Source organism: Thamnophis sirtalis, unplaced genomic scaffold (assembly GCF_051295495.1).
Source record: "Thamnophis sirtalis isolate CommonGarterSnake01/CBP01778 unplaced genomic scaffold, rThaSir2_p1.2 scaffold_2, whole genome shotgun sequence".
Lineage (NCBI taxonomy): Eukaryota > Metazoa > Chordata > Lepidosauria > Squamata > Natricidae > Thamnophis > Thamnophis sirtalis.
This window is the reverse complement of record NW_028261382.1, coordinates 27,331,458-27,349,069: the sequence shown is the minus strand read 5'-3', so window position 1 is coordinate 27,349,069 and position 17,612 is coordinate 27,331,458. Positions and strand designations below refer to the sequence as shown.

At 43.3% G+C, this 17,612-nt stretch overlaps 1 protein-coding gene across 1 annotated transcript; it reads left to right on the top strand.

Moving 5' to 3' along the window:
* The first annotated feature begins 1,483 nt into the window (after positions 1 to 1,483).
* LOC148048542 (uncharacterized) lies at positions 1,484 to 10,689 on the top strand. The gene is made up of 2 exons (XM_087704552.1): positions 1,484 to 4,347; positions 8,979 to 10,689. The coding sequence occupies exon 1, from the start codon at positions 2,013 to 2,015 to the stop codon at positions 4,326 to 4,328; it is 2,316 nt and encodes a 771-aa protein (XP_087560678.1). The 5' UTR covers positions 1,484 to 2,012; the 3' UTR covers positions 4,329 to 4,347; positions 8,979 to 10,689.
* Positions 10,690 to 17,612: the final 6,923 nt, after the last annotated feature.

The window sequence follows — 17,612 nt, the reverse complement described above, 5'->3', positions numbered from 1 at the left end:
GATATTATTAACTAATGATAGATAAAACTGAACAGAGCTTTTAATTAAATAATGGAAAATGTTTAATAAGGACCAGTGAAGATCACAGGATATAGACTTTGAGAATAATAATAACTATTGTGTGTATAAGGTTTACCATTTGTATTGAAAAGAGATTGTACCCAGACAGTGCACTGCTATTGTGAAGGTGCAAATTTTATATATAACAAAAGAAATGGCACAATAAAAAAATTTTTAAAAAAATCCCAGCTACCATGTCCAAAACTGTTTCCAATCTGATTTATCTTTAGAGATGTTTAAGCAAATTCAGAATTCATCCCTTCTTTCATTCATTCATTGCATAATAAAAAAAATAATTTTAAAATCCCAGCTCTCTTGTCCAAAACTGTTTCTAATCTATCTTTAGATGTTTAAGCAAATTCATAATTCATCTTTTCTTTCATTCATTCATTGCACAATAAAAAAATAATTTTAAAATCCCAGCTCTCTTGTCCTGAACTGTTTCCAATCTGATTTATCTTTAGATGTTTAAGCAAATTCAGAATTCATCCTTTCTTTCTTTCTTTCTTTCTTTCTTTCTTTCTTTCTTTCTTTCTTTCATTCATTCATTTAGTTATTTATTTATATTTTAATGTACTTTTATTTATATTTTTAATTTATGATTTATTTCTTTTATTTATATTAAATTCATCCTTTCTATGTCTCTGGAACTCATTCTAACTCTGCGGAGAACTTAGCTTGATTCCACTTGCTGGAGAAAAATTGCATCTAAGAGCTGAGATTGACGCGCAGCGAGGAAGGGCGGTGCAGCAGAATCGTGCAGGGGGCGGGATCATGCGGGCCGCAGCCAATGGGATGGCGCAGAAGCCCCACCACCACCACCACCACCACCACCACCACCACCATGTATGCAAATGTGAAGGGCGTGACGAGAAAACCCAGACGTTCGGAAACATCAAGGAGGCGGTGCCTGGAGAGGAAAAGGCGGAGCTTCGCAGAAAGGAGTTGACTGGGAAATCTAGCGCCTTCACTTTCGGAATCGCTTGTTTTCAATTTTTTATTCTTTATCATAGCATGAAATACAAAATATAAAGAAAAATACAAGTAAAAGTAAAATAATGGAGGAAGAGAGGAGGGGAGTAAAGTGTAAGGTAGAGGGAGGAGCATTAATGTCCTCTTCTCCTTTTGATGCAGTAGAATAAACAACACTTCAACTTTTTACTTTTATATAATAAAGGTAAAAGCAATCTGGACTCTTCCCCCCTCTTAGGTCTCCCCTCCGAACAACCCTGCCAGGTAGGCCTGCGGAGGGAAGGCTGCCCCCACCCCAGTCAGAGCAGCCCCGCCTCGAAAAGGGAGAAGGTTAGGGGGAGGGGCGAACTAAGGCAGGAAGGGAGCGGATGGGAAGAGCAAGAAGCGGAGAGGCGGAGCCAAAGGGGGGACGATCCCAGAGACCAAGGGGCGAGGGCGGCGCGCCAGTAAGGAGCGAGGGGCGGAGTCACAAAGCGGGCACCGCCAATGCGATGGCGTAGAAGCTGCCGCATGCAAATATGAACAGCCCTGAAGAGAAAGTTTTCTTCGCAATCGGAGAAACCTACGGGAGCGACAGGGGAGGAGGGGAAGAGGCCCCGCCCACAGTTGCGCAATCAGAGGAGCGACGGGAGAAACTCTGCGGTTACGGGACGGAAGTGCCCGGATGCAGGTAGGGCGCGGGGAGTGCTGGGAGTCGCCAGGCTGAGAGGCTCTGCGGACAGGAGAGTTCTGGGAGGGAGGCCCGTGGGAGGCGGAGGCGGAGGACTCGGGTCTCCCCTGCTGGGAAGGGGACGCAGCCGTCACCCGCCCCTCTCTCTGCCCTGCAGGAGGACGGAGGAGCCCGGCGGGGGAACGAAGGAAGCGCCGCCCTAGAAGAGGAGGATTAGTGAGGACCCCGCGGAGCAGCCCTGCCCGGTCCCGGCGCGGCTTCCTCGGGAGACGGCGGGGAAAGGCCTGAAGACTCCGGGGCTGCAGGAGAGATGAGCAAAGGGGGACCCCGGGAAAGGCAGCTGCCTGGAAGGAGATTCGGGGAGGAGGAAACGGGCGGAGACCCCGAGACGGTCCTGGAGGGCGGAGGGTCCTTCGGAAGACCCCGGAATCCCCAAAGGATCCAGGAGGAAGGAAAGGAATATCAGCACCAGGAACGTGAGAAGTCCTTCAAGAAAAACGGCCATCTTCAAAGGCATCTAAGGGTCCTTTCACGAGAGAAACCATTTAAATGCCTGGAATGTGGAAAGAGCTTCAATAAGAGGAGCGACTTTGATAGACATGAAAGAATCCACTCAGGGGAAAAGAATTATAAATGCACAGAATGTGAACAATCCTTCAAAAAAATCAGATATCTTCAAAAGCATGTAAGCATCCACATAGAGCAACAGAAATATCAGTGTTCAGAATGTGAAAAATCCTACAAAAGAAAAGACCATCTTCAAAGGCATCTAATGATCCACTCAGGAGACAAACCTCACAAATGCCTGGAGTGTGGAAAGAGCTTCAGTCGGAGGAGCAGCCTTTATAAACATCAAAGAGTCCATTTTCAAGAAGAGTATGAATGCGGGGAATGTGAAAAATCCTTCAAAGGAAAAGATGCTCTTAAAACCCACCTAAATGTCCACTCAGGAGAAAAGAAATACGAATGCACAGAATGTGAAAAATCCTTCAAAATAAATGGCAATCTTCAAAGGCATCTAAGGATCCACTCAGGAGACAAACCTCACAAATGCCTGGAGTGTGGAAAGAGCTTCAGTCAGAGGGGCAGCCTTTATAGACATCAAAGAGTCCATTTTCAAGAAGAGTATGAATGCGGGGAATGTGAAAAATCCTTCAAAACAATTCAAACCCTTGAAAAACATCAAAGAACCCACAAGCCAAATATGTGCCTGGTGTGTGGAAAGAGCTTCACTACAAGGGAAAGTCTAGATATCCATCAAAGAATCCACAAACCTCATAAATGCCTAGTGTGTGGAAAGAGCTTTACTGTGAGTAGACATCTCCATCGACATCAAATGATTCACACGGGAGAGAAACCACATAAATGTCTGCAGTGTGGAAAGAGCTTCAATTTAAGGAGCAGTCTTATTATACATCAAAGAATTCACACAGGTGAAAAACCACATAAATGTCTGGAGTGTGGAAAGAGCTTCAGTCAAAGCAGCAGTCTTAATAACCATCAAAGAATCCACACAGGTGAAAAACCATATAAATGTCTGCAGTGTGGAAAGAGCTTTAGTGAAAAGGGCAGTCTTAATAAACATCAAAGAATTCACACAGGTGAAAAACCACATAAATGTCTGGAGTGTGGAAAGAGCTTCAGTCAAAGGAGCGGTCTTAATAGCCATCAAAGAATTCACACAGGTGAAAAAACACATAAAGGTCTGGAGTGTGGAAAGAGCTTCAATGTAAGGAGCAGTCTTAATAGCCATCAAAGAATTCACACAGGTGAAAAACCACATAAATGTCTGGAGTGTGGAAAGAGCTTCAGTCAAAGGAGCGGTCTTAATAGCCATCAAAGAATCCACACAGGTGAAAAACCATATAAATGTCTGGTGTGTGGAAAGAGCTTCAGTCAAAGGAGCGGTCTTAATAAACATCAAAAAATTCATACAGGTGAAAAACCTCATAAATGTCTGGAGTGTGGAATGAGCTTCATTGTAAGGGACAGTCTTACTATCCATCAAAGAACACACTCAGGAGAAAAACCCTACAAATGCCTGGAGTGTGGAATGAGCTTTATTAGGTGTAGTAACCTCCGTCAACACCAAAGAATTCACACAGGTGAAAAACCATATAAATGTCTGGAGTGTGGAAAGAGCTTCCGTGTAAGGAGCACTCTTAATATCCATCAAAGAAGTCACACAGGTGAAAAACCACATAAATGTCTGGAGTGTGGAAAGAGCTTCAATGTAAGGAGCAGTCTTAATATCCATCAAAGAAGTCACACAGGTGAAAAACCACATAAATGTCTGGAGTGTGGAAAGAGCTTCAGTCAAAGTTGCGGTCTTAATAAACATCAAAGAACTCACACAGGTGAAAAACCACATAAATGTCTGGAGTGTGGAAAGAGCTTCAGTGAAAAGAGCAATCTTAATATCCATCAAAGAATTCACACAGGTGAAAAACCACATAAATGTCTGGAGTGTGGAAAGAGCTTCAGTGTAAGGAGCACTCTTAATAGCCATCAAAGTATTCACACAGGTGAAAAACCACATAAATGTCTGGAGTGTGGAAAGAGCTTCAGTCAAAGGAGTGCTCTTAATAAACATCAAAGAACTCACACAGGTTTTGTTGAAAAATGAAGGAATAAGATCTCTGAAGGTATGAAATGCAAGGTTAACAATAAATATAAGTATACTTTCTGGGGGAAAATAATGCTAATGTTAACTGAATATATATTGTAGAATGAAAATGAGGCCTTTAGTTATATTAGATGAAACATTTGAGACGGTAAATATTATTTGAAGATGCAGATGTTAAAACACTTGTAACCAAACGACATGCTGCATGTGATGATGGTTCCCCCCCCCCCTTTTTCCCCTTTTTGGGTCTTTTCGCCTTTTTTTTTTTAAACCCTAGGTTATTGTGGTGTCTATTAAATATATAACAGAGAGATACGGGGTGTGTGTATGGGGGGATGCACCTGTAATCAAATGACATGCTGTATGGGATGATGGGTTTTTTCTTTTTTCCTTTTTTTTTTCCTTGTGTGTGGGTTTTTTTTTCCCCTCTGCCTTTCTTTTTCCATTGTTGTGTGATTGTGCTGTCTATGTAATAAAAATAAAATAATTTAAAAAAAAAACTCACACAGGTGAAAAACCACATAAATGTCTAGAGTGTGGAAAGAGCTATATTGAGCGTAGAGGCCTCTATCGACACCAAATAATTCACCTGGGAGAAAAATGATAAGCATGCCTCAGTGTGAGAAGATCTTTGGTTACAGAGTGTATATTAGGAATTGAATTATGTATTCAATTTGTCCAATTCTGAATAGACACGCTACGAATTTGTCCCAAGTGCACAAACTCTCAGTGTCCTGACAAAGAATCAGAATCATCATGTCCATGATAATTATAATTCCAATAAGAGGGTTGAGTAAAGAAGACATTAAGAAAAGTAAATAGTTTGCCAAATGAGGGAGTTTCCCAGGCTGATTAATAAAGGACTTTTTCAATTGTACATGCGAGATGTTTCAACTGGCTGAAATTGTACCTTTTCACAACAGACTTAGGTGATTCATGATGCCATTTCCCATGTGAACCTTCTCTTTTTAATGCAATGCTTAAAAGTTTCAATGCTTGTGCTTAATATTTATGGGATGTTACTGTCCATGTCTCTGATGTAACTGTAGCTGAGCAGGATGATTTCTTCCATGCGTTAAAAAAAGTCGGATTTAAATTTTAAATATGTTTTGTATTTTTTTTTTTAAAAACTATTTTTATCAATTCTGATTTTTTCCTATGGAATCAACTGTTCTTTTGTACTTTTTCTACTCTGTGGAGTATAAAATGAAACCAGAATCTGTGTCCTGGATTCCCTGTTTTCATTAATGGAAATCTCGTAATACTCTAATAAATTACCTTTAAATGGACATCCCACTTGGTGCCTAATTGAAGCAAGTGTGCTTTGCCTTGAATCTAGGGCTAATTTGGCCTTCATTGTTGCGGGTGTGAAGGAGCTTCTCCCTGTCATTATTTGATATAATCTATATGAGTTTTCCAAATGTCCGTATCATGTAAGACATCTGAAACTCTTGTCAGTTGGATTCCCTGAATGGTCCCCTTGTCTTCCAGCAGAAACCGCAACAAGAGACTCTCTAAGGCCAACAAAGGTCTGTGAGATGCCAGTCATATTCTCCTATCTCGCTCTACATGGGGCAGCCTTTGAAGAGTATTCGGAGACTACAACTCGTCCAGAATGCAGCCGTGCGAGCGATTGTGGGTGCACCTCGGTACACCCACGTTACACCTATCCTCCGCGAGCTGCACTGGTTACCGATCGGTCTCTGGATACGCTTCAAAGTGCTAGTCGTAACTTATAAAGCCCTTCATGGTATTGGACCTGGGTACTTGAGAGGCCGCCTGCTGCCAATTACCTCCCACAGACCCGTTAGATCGCACAGGGCCGGCCTCCTCCGGGTTCCGTCTACCAGCCAATGCCATCTGGCTACCACCCGCGGGAGGGCCTTCTCTGTTGCAGCTCCGGCCCTTTGGAATGAACTCCCCGCGGAGATTCAGACCCTCACCCCTCTCCAGGCCTTCCAGAAAGCTGTCAAAACCTGGCTGTGCCGGCAGGCCTGGGGTTGATGAGTTCCCCTCCCCTCTCGACCTGTATGGCTGTATGACTCTTGTGTATTTTAATTACGTGTATTGTGTTTGTATCCCCTTTCCCCTTTTGAGTTGTGCGCCGCCCTGAGTCCCTCCCGGAGAAGGGCGGCATACAAATAAATTAAATCTTAATCTTATCTCAGGTATCTCACCTCTTAGAGCTCCCACTAGGTGAAGTCATTAGGTGTGTTCCAGGTGTCAGGATCCGTAAAAGTTTCTATGCTTCCTGTTAATCAGCTGCTTGCAGCCCCACTGGGTCCCTAAAGGTATTGGGCCTGCTTTCCTGTCCTCCTGTGGTCCCATGGCCTCATTTCCATCTGTCGGTCATTGCTCACTGTTATTTATTTATAACCCACCTTTATTATTTTTGCAAAGCGGTGGATATATCCAACACATTCCTTTCCTCAATTCCCCGCAAGGACCTTGTAAGGTCAGTTGGGCTGAGATGGGGTGGCTGGTTTTGGTCATCTTTCTTCCATGCCCAAGGTGTATTAGAACTCTGCACCTCTTGCTTTCCGGCCCTGTCCCTTAACCCCTGGACCAAATCTTTTGAGTAGATCTCTTCAGGAAAGAGCCGCTCCAATGAATGGCCTTCTTGACAAGAGGATTTATGCTGCTGTCCTGAAAACGGGCACCATTCTGAGAGCAGCTGCAAGGATTTTTGACCACTCCAAAAGGGCAGCCACTTTGTGGACAGCACTCCAGGGCTTCCACTCTATAGGGAAGCTGAGGGCCAAAGCAGCCGCTCTCTTCGAACATCCTCCTCTATTGGGATTCTGGAGATCATATTTGGAAGGACTTATGATCCACACCCCTGCCTTAATGGAACTTCCCTTCCACATGCAGGGAAGTAGGCAGTGGGGTACCTCAAGGTTCTCCCAGGGGCCCAATACTCTTTCCTTAGGAATACTAATTAGAGTTAACTAGGTAAATGGGGAAGGAACAGAACGGAACTGGAAGGGATCTGGGTGGTCATTTATTGTCAAAGCCAATTGATTGGCAAACACAAGATGTGAAACTAGAACATACTTTTATTTTGATACCAAGATAGAAGGACCCAGGCTTTGAAAGCCTCCAAGTCCCACACACCCCTTGCCCTCCCATTAATAATGCCTATAATATTTATTGTTTACCTGGGTTACAGTCCTACCCAAAGCTTTTACCCTTGTTATGCTAAACAGCTAAATCTCAGGCCACCTGTTGCGTGTCCCAGGCCACGGGTATCTTTCAAAGCTTCTAGTTTCATATTCTAGCTCTGTAGTTTTGGGGGTTTCCTTGTAAGGGAGCTATTCTTGCATTCAACATCCTGGCTAAGTGGTTTCTGACAGGTAAGTTGTTTCCTTCTGTGGAAGCTCAATGATTCAGAAAACAATTGCAAGAGTCCAAGGGTCCAGAATGAGAAGCCAGAAAGGCCCAGGTAAGCACCCAGGAAGGTGGACTAAATTATGATTACGCACAGGTGTCACAAAGAGTATTCCACAAAGGGAAAATAAGGCGAGGGAAACTAAATGGAAACTCCTGAACTGCAAAATGGGGGAGAACACATGATTATTCTGAAATCACATTTTTCTTCTTTCTTTAATGATTGGTCCCATCAACCCCTCCCAAAATGTAGCCGCCCCACAATAATAAAAACATGTTTTAAAATTTACAAACTGCCAAGAGTCTCCGGGGATCAGGTGGCCAGGACATTTAAATAGTATTTATTATAATAAGACGGAAGGATGGCTACATTCAACGCTTCGTTCAGGCTGGCAATAGCCATCGCGAGGTCATCCGCCCTTCCTTCCAGTGGGGAGAGGAAGAGGGTCTATGTGCCAGGCGGCCAGGAGCATCTGGACTGGGGGTGCTGGTGGGGGAGACCCAGCTGCAACCCCCCTTCTCCCCCAGGAGGAAAGGGGGCCACCTGGAGATGCCCACGGGGCTGCTGCAGGCTTAATGGGGCGGGAAGGGAGCAGCTCCGGGGAGGCAGAAAAGGTTCTAGCACAGGAAAGCCCAGACCAGCAAGGGAAACTCCATCCGTTCCTGTCCATTGCAGAAACCTTTGGGAATCCCCCAATCCCCTCCGGTCCCAATTTCGCCTAGCCGGGCGCAGTGGTGGGGGCGGGGGCAGTGGAAGGGCAGGGCTGGCAGTACAATGGAGGAGCCAAGCGAGAGGAGGAACCCAGACGGGATGAAAACCAGGAAGGCAGCAGCCATAGAGTCGAGTAGGGGGCGTGGTCCCGCACCCGCCCGACAATGGGATGGCATAGAAGTTTCCCCGATGCAAATAACGCATCCTGGCAGGAAAAGGGCTTTTGTTTTCCTGGCGGAGTTTCTCTGACAACGGGACGGAGGACGGTGTGGCCCTCACTTCCGGAATCCGGGAAGCGACAGAAAGAGTTTTCCGCTAGGGGTTCGCATGCAGCCTGATGCTGGTAGGGCGCAGGGGACGCCGGGACTTGCAGTCCTGGAGGGTCCTCTGAAGAAAGGAGGCCTGTGAAGGAGGGGAGGCTGCGGCGCCCGTGGCTTGGTTTGGCAGGTTGTCGCTGACAGGGAGGACGGTGGGAAGCGGAGGCTTCGGCCTGGGCCTCCCCTGCGGGGAAAGGGACGCATCTGTGACCCGCCTCTTTCTTTCCCATGTAGGAGGACGGAGGAGGGCGAAATGTTCCGGGGCTACAGGAGGGATGAGCCTAGGGGGACCACAGGAAAGGCGGCTGCCTGGAGGGCGATGCGGGGAGGAGGAAATAACCGGAGACCCCGAGACAGTCTTGGAGGGAGGAGGATCCTTCGGAAGAGCCCAGAATCCCCAAAGGATTCCAGGAGGAAGGAAGGAAATATCAATGCTCGGAATTTCTCCTTCAAGAGAAATGGACATCTTCAAAGACACCTAAGGGTCTACTCAGGAGAAAACCATCATAAATCCCTGGAGTGTGGAAAGAGTTTAGTTGGAGGAGCCTCCTTTATTAAGGCGACCAGACGTCCCGCTTTGGCGGGATAGGCACGCTTTGTCACAAATTTTCCCACGTCCCGCAATGTTTTTAAAAAGTCCCGATCATTTGAGTGGACGAAAGGGCATCGGCAGTGCAGCCAGGACCCGCTCTGCGCGGGCGAGGCAAAAGCAGTACGGCGCCTGAGGGAAGCCGCAAGGAGGGGTCTCGGAGGGAGGGAGGAGCCAATATGGCGGTGGCTGAGGAGGAGGTCTCGCGGCCGCCGCTGCCACCGCCGCCGCCAAGGAATTGCAGGATGATAGTGGTTGTGCGCCCAGAGGACGGCCTGCGGGGCTGGAGGCTGCGTGGTAGGTATGCGCTGCGCACTTACAGGAGTCGCGGGGCAGGCTGGCTGAGCAGCCTCGCGTACGCAGCTTGCCTTGCTGCCCGATGGAGGCTGCCCTACTGCTTGTGCTGCTGTGCCCTGCTTCGTAGCGAAGATGCCACCGCCACCCCCACCGGCTCTTCCTGCCTGGACACCTGCCGCCCAGGAGCTGCCCGAAACCTTCCTCCCCACCATCGGCTAACCCATAAAAATTCAGAAGCGACTTGTGGGAAATAGAGTTCACTTCAAGGCGGTTGTAATTAAAGCTGCCCTTGAAAAACAACGTTACCCGTGAGCCCTTGGCCTCCGCTTCTGTACTACTCCGCTGCCTCCTATTGGTTCGAAGTGAAGATGACGTTGGTGCGGAACTGCGGGAAGATGAAAGTGTTTGTTTTTTAAAACTGTCTCGTTCTAACTGTTCAACGTAGCTTGTGTTTTAATATTTCTGGTGAATCTTCTGGTTAGAGTATGCGTTCTGTAAAGACCGAGAAGTAGAAAGGAAAGGATTTCCCCCCCCTGTTTTCCCATTCCTTTTAATTTTCTCCTCATTGGATTTGCTTCTCTTCCTGGTTCCCTTTCCCCACACTTGGACTTGGGTTGTCGTCCCCCATGTTATTCAAAGGGTTTTGAACTGTGGTGTTGAAGAAGACTCTGGACTGCAAGATGCTTGGACTGCAATATCAAAGTAGGTGATAAGTATTTGTATCAATTTTCTTAATTGTTTTATATGTATTGGGGGATTTTTAATATATCTTTCTTTGGGAATATTCTATTGCCTGCTAAAAATATCTCTATATGGTAGCAGCTATATACCATACAAATAAGTTCCAAATTCAGAAGTCCAGATATGAGATGGTGCATATAATTCATAGTACTCCATGAATTATTTTAATTATGGTTCTAAATTAGTGGAATTTGCTGCTCTCCATTTCAATATCTGTAGGTATCAGCTGTACTCTCTTTTTTTTAAATGGCTCTCACTTGAGACTCACATTGTAAATTGGTTTCCTTTAATAAATAAAATCCATTTTCTTGTACATTATTTCTGCTGTCCTGGAACTTCTTCTGTTTCATTTAAATGGGGATGTACTTGACGTGACCCGACAAAAGCGCGAACGTCATAAGCGTGCCGACAAAACCGTGGCACTAAAACCGCGATGTCAAAAGTGCGTAGACAACAGCGCGATTTAAGTTAAGGTAAGGTTTAGGGTTAGGTTGAGGGTTAGGTTGAGGGTTAAGTTTAGGGTTAGGGTTAGGGTTAGGTTTGGGGTTAGGTTTTGGGTTAGGTTACAGCGCGCTTCTGTTGGCGCGCTGTTGTCGGCACGCTTCAGGGCTCATTCGTCGCTCCTTCGTCACGCAGTTTTGTCGGCACGGTTTTGTCACCGCAGTTAAGTGAGCCGCGCTTTTGTCGTTCGCACATTTGTGGTGGAACCCGTACTTGTAACAATAGGGTAGAAAACAGTACTGATTTCTGAAGGAAAATTACATGGAATTGAGGATGCAAAAAATCTGATCAATCTTCATTTTTTAGTCTGAAAATATACAAGGTGGTTTTATGTGCTCCTGTTCTAACTAAAGGATGCACTCACAGTTGTGATTCCGTGAACTAGTTGCAGCTTATTTCTGTACCATTATGTGCCATGTGCTTTCCAAGTTTCAAAGCCTTGGATTTTTGCATTTAATCACTTTCTGATTCAGATTCCTAGGCTTTCGCTTGCATTAAAACATTAATGTTGATTCATAAGATCAGTAAACTGCATATTCTACTTTACAGTTATTGTAAATGCCATTTATTAGACATACAAGCCACAACAACTTCTAACAGTCATAAGTATGAACCAGTTGCCAAGCATCTGAATTTTGATCACATATCATGGGGATGCTACAAAGGTCATAAGTGTGAAAAATAGTCATAAGTCATTTTCAGTGCCATTGTAACTTTGAACAGTCACTAAATGAACTATTGTAAGTTAAGGACCATGTCAGCCTCTGCTTTGCTGTTGCTTCGGCTGCCATGAAACGGGGAGGGAGGGCATGGTATTTGGGAGGGGTTACTCATTGTGCTGGAGGAAGGTTCTGGAGTTCAGCTGCCTATCGGACTACGCATGCGTGGGAGATTCCCGCCAGGACTAACAGCACCGACGTTCCATCTTCGTGATGCCTTTTGAAGTTATCTCACACCTGACACTTGAGAGAATTATGATTGGACTGTAACTGTGATGCCAAGGGGTGGGGAATGGGCTATTCTATATATCAATCGCTTTCGCGCCTAAATAATCAGACTTCGCTACGCTATGCCTTTAATCATTTATAATTAGTAAAAGTACACTTGATTTCTACACATGGAATCTCGTGGTCTTCTTTCCTAATTATCTAATGGAGAGGTTCTGACAGACCACTTGTAATCTGTTTACACTCATGTAATTTAAGTATTGCCATAGCTAAGATTATGCCAGGATATTCTACATAGCAAGACATTCTTTAAAGCTTGCAGTCATTTTATGGGCATTTTAGCTTGCTGTAGTATAATTTTAGAATACATCTGAATGTAGGTAGTAAGCAATCTTTTCCCAAACAACGGAAGGGACAGAACTGGCCATCCTGCATTGGAAAACAAAACTTGCTGCTGGAAGCAGTTGATATTGGCAATCTACTTGGAACATATCTTATTTGGCAAGTAAACTTTTACTTGTTAAAATTTGTTACTTAGTTGTTTGATTGATTTCTCCTGGAAACAGTATTATATAAAAGAGGCATTTGCTCTTTTCTTTGCCATTATAAACCTTGTTTTGGGAATGGGAGATTATCATAGCCCTCATTCCTATGATTGAAAAAGAAGTAAATTAATTTCTTATTAAAATAAAGTATACCTACTCAGTACTTCTTGAAGATGGTCACATAAACTTTTTTTAATTTGCAATATTTGGCACATGGACTTCTTTCCTGGAAAATGTATTCCCTCAAATTGAGGTAGTACTTTTGGCCCTGCTTCAAGTTTTTCTTCCTCCTTTTCTAAACTGCTGAAACACAGGGTGATTTAATTTTGAAAATATTATTCAATTTTCAAACCACTGAATTAGCACAAAAACTATATACAATAGCCCATTAGTGGTTTGAAGGCTAAGTTTTCTGTTTGTACAATGGTGATTATGCTTATGCTTTCTTATGCCACTTGAGTAGTGTATTGCTATGATGAAAATGAATACTTGACATAAAATGTTTAAACATTTCTGATCAGAGTCATGAATTATTAGTTGCAGGAATAACCTCCCCATCTGCATTTATTTTTCATAAAATACTTGAAGAATCAGTGATGTTTTTCTAGAAAGAAGATAATTTTCTGAAACAAACCGGACAAATATTCTAATTGCTTTGGATTAATAATTGGTAAGTGTGCCAATATTATGATAAATATCCAGGGGCACAGATACTCGGCACAAATGATAGTGATGGTATTAATCATAATAGCCATGGACAAGGAGAATATAGTACAAAAAGATGAAATATAGTACAAAAAAGACCACCTCCATAGTTTAATATTCCAATCAAACCACCTCGTATCTTTACGTAATAAGGGAAAGGACAGTAACAAACCTGGTGATGTATCGTTTGTATCATCATACTTGCTTCTTGAAAAGAAAATTATATCAGCTGTTCTCCAAGCTTTGTTAAACACAATTGCAGTTATCATTTGGTTTAAGCCAAGCAGCATGCTGCTTGGAATTATATCAATCCAGAACCAGTGAAATTAAATCAGTGTTAAATTAAAAATGTATATTCCACATCCATGTATTAACTTAAGGAGGAGGGAATTGATATGCTAACAAAGACATATTTGCTCCACATGGTTTCACAACTTATTTATAGATTGATGTGTTTATTGTAGTTTTGAAAGAGTGTGTATTTTTTACTCAATCAGAACCTGCTGGACATAGGATCAAAATGTATTGCTATTACCTAATTTTTGGGTGTGATTCAGCAGTTAGAATAGTTTGCAAAGGTACAAGAAGTTCTATATGTCATCCCCACACATGCAAGTTACACAGCAGTTATTCACTTAAGAACTGTGGCAAGAAAGGTGGTATAGTGACCAAAGTTACAATGTCATTGAAAAAAGTGACTCATGACCATTTTTCACACTTTGGGGCCATTTTCACACTTAGCGACCGTTGCAGCATCCTCATGGTCACGTGATCAAAATATTGATGTTTGGCAAGAGTTACAATTTATATTTGTAAATTGTAGTTATGTTGAAATAAAAAAATTACAATACTATTTTTGCGTTATATGAAAATTTTTGTTGCTCCGTATAAAATTTTTAATCAAGCCCCCCCCCCCCTCTCCCGGTCAAAGGTGTCCCTCTTTACCAATCTGAAAATCTGGTCACCTTACTTTAGGTTATATTATCTACCTTTTCAAATGGGGCATCTGACACTAAGTGGACCATGTGACAAGTTTAGAGTTTCAAATAACGGGATGGTTTTGCAGAGCAGTAACATTCAGAAAACCCCTATAAGTTATTTATTTATTTTGTTTGACGTAGTAGAAGGCAGTGATGGGCTGGCTGCTAAAGCAGGGTCATGGCACACACTTGAAAGGGAAGCAGGAAGACTGTAATTGGGAGGTGTGTGTGTCTGTGTGTCTGTCTGGGAAGAACAAAGTTGATAAAAATAACAAGGATTAGACAACTTACCTTTTCCAGCTGTTTCACAGGGGATTTCAACTCTCCGCTTGTCTGCCATGATGAAAATGTAAAAAATGTAAAAAGAAAAAGGCAAGAGCTGCTGAGGTAAGGCTGGATTAGCTGCTGCCAGAGTCCCCAATGGATGACTCTGCTTAACTGTTTAAAAAAAGCCCTCTAAAAAAAGTGCCCTCTACAGGGGGAGGCAAGAGAACCACGTGCCTCATCTACATTAAGAATTTTTCGCCTTGAGACTAAATGTGGCACGTGGTTCTCTCGCCTCCTCCTCCTCCTGCAGAGGGCACTTTTTCAGAGGCTTTTTTAAGCAGTTAAGCACTAAGCAGAGTCATCCACTGTGACTCTGGCAGCAACTAGCTCAGCCTTTTTCCTTTTACATTTTCTTTTCATGATGACAGTGGTGAGGCTCTGCCTCCCCTGCCTCCCCTGGCTGCACGTCACTGGTCCCAGGGGATAAGGGGTATCCACCTGAGATCCGGCTTTGAAATGGGAAACTGGTAGCAAAAAGGAATCCCGTCCAGGAGCAACAGAGTTACTAAAAGGGAAGCTGCCCAAAGATTTGCCAGTGGTTGTATTTTGCCTCAATCTGAGATATTAGGAGGATTAGATATAGGGGTCAAAGGCAGCCTTTTTCTCATGACTGTACGTCTGTCTGGCGTCAACTTCCCTTGGACATTCCAGGGGATTTTTGGCCATTTCAGGGACCCCATAATATGGGACTTATTGAGCAACTAAAAGCAATATTGCAGAAACAAAAGAATAAGGCAGAGATACAATATTTGAGTTTATTTGTGAATCTTGTTAATAGTCCATTTATGTTAGAGGAGTGTGGAGGTAGTGTACATATATGTGTTTCTATGTTTTGTCATTTCCAAGACTTGGGGGAGGCGCAAGACCCTCTAATAATTATTAAGGATAATAATGATTGGTTTGCCTGGAGAAAGTATGAAAGGAAATATTTGTATGTGGATTTTTATGCAAGCAGTTTGAATGGAGGATAAATGTACAAGTATGCTGATGTGTAAATGCTTGTGTGTGTTGAGTCCCTATCCCCAGACTGTGAAAGGGGTTAATTATTTTGATTCCCTTTCTTACAAAGAAACCAGTGCTCCTCCTGTTAAACTAGTCTGCCACCCCCTACTTACTAATGGAATGAGACACCCCAGACAAGGAGATCCCAGTAAAAGCGGGGACGCTGAAGAACAACATAATCAAACAGTGAGTGACTCTTGTGAAATCCCATCTCGTTCAAAACTAAAACCAGAGATGCCGGCTCACTCCAAGAAAATATAGTGATAGGAGGAGGAAATAGATTCTGTGAAGTGCTTGTTTACACACCATTTTCTACTTCTGACCTTTGTAAGTGGAAGCAACAAAATCCCAGTTATAGGGAAGACCCAGAGAAAATGGACTCTGTTCTTATCTATTATAAGGAGGCATAGCCCCACTTGGGCAGACATTCAGACATTGATGGATGTCTTTTTAACACCGGAGAAACAGTGACTGGTGGGTGGGGGGGCAGTGGAGCGGCAGTTTAAAAAGAAGAGGAAGAAGAAGAAGCATGAGAATGACAACCGCTGGGAATACCCCCCTCACGGACGGAGCAAGAATGGGATCCGGATGATGATGGGAACAATACGAGGCTGCATAATTCTCAATGTTATATGGTATCCAAAAATGGAGTTCCCTAAATTAAGACTCTTGTAAAAGTATATGAAATAAGGCAAAAGAAAGATGAGAGTCCTGAGGACTTTTCATGAAAAGATATACCAGGATTTTAGCTAATACACTGATTTAGACCCTGAAGCCTCAGATAATCAGAAAATGATAAACATGATTTTTACAGGGAAGCCAGCGGAGGATATTAGAAGAAAGTTACAGAAAGTAGAAGAGGTCTGTAGAAAAACATTTCAGACTTGGTTGAGATAGCTTCCTGGTGTAGCAGAAAATGAGATCAGACCAGCTCTTTGTCAGAGGGAGAGGTTTATTTGAGCAAAGGTTCAGAAGCAATTGGTCAAGCAAAACCTGAACCCCGAAGGGCAGTTGTTTACAGTCTTTTATACTTGTAGACAACTTATCAATCATCCCAAAGTACCTGACTTTCCTGTGTCATGTAAACCTCCTACACAATCTCCCAAAACACAGACATGACATTCATTACTCATTTACCTCCCCACAGGGGGTATTGAGGGCTTGATCCACCCAAGAACACAGGATCCCGACCTATTCCCTGGTAATCTCTCATATGCAAGGTTGCCACCTATCCAATACATATTATCTGGGGCAATCTACACTTCTGATTTACTACCGAGATAATGAAATATGATGGTATCAAATTTTCCAGGCTCTGTTCCATTATTGGGTGACGTCCAGAATTTATATTCCTAGTCCCAGAGCCCTAAACATATGAGGTCTCCCACCGGTGCACTCTGGTCTCTTGTAAAACAGTTCCTTCCCACTAAGTTGGTTGACAGAGTCTAGATAATACCAGCAAAGCGAGTTCTGGCTGTGATGTTTCTTGCTCTAAACTTATTATTGAATATCTGTGGGCTAGCTTCCAAGGCTTCCCATGGCCACTGTTCTCCCATGTTCGTACCACCGCACACAAAACAGTTTTTTTCCGTAAGAGTTTTTTCTTTTCCTGCGAATTGTACAAACCTATTTATAACTCTCTTGGGGAATTCAGGCAATTCTAATTTTTCATATTCCTGGTATTATGACTAAATATACTTTTGTGTATTTGTTTTAATTTTTTTTCCTTCAATACTAGCCAACCCTATGGATCTTTTCCTTTTCTATCTATTCCAATTCCAAATTCTTTATATTGTGGTCCATTTTCCAGTGATTAATTGGTGTATAAATAAACCCAACACACAAAACACAATCGATACAATGAGAAGAACAACAATATCCACATGTACAATTACAAAACCAAGACATCTGGGAGGGCACGCAATGGAATTTGTTCAATCATAGTTTTCTGCAATTGAGGGAAGAGCATAGGCAACTCTGCCCTACATAGCACAAAAATTAATCTGAGTGCAAATATTGCCCTTCCTATCGGTAGCATGATTGTCCACCAGTCCATTAAGTCCATTGAAACTTCAGCTTCAGTGGGTCTCCTTGGTGAGACTCCACCTTCCATTTCTTTAGGGCTGGCACAGGCTCTCTCATTCAGAAGTAATGAGTCCTTCTGTCAGCAGTCCGAAATGCAGTCTCAGTAGTTTAGAGGATAATTAAAGGTCCTTCCCAACTTGGATTTTCTT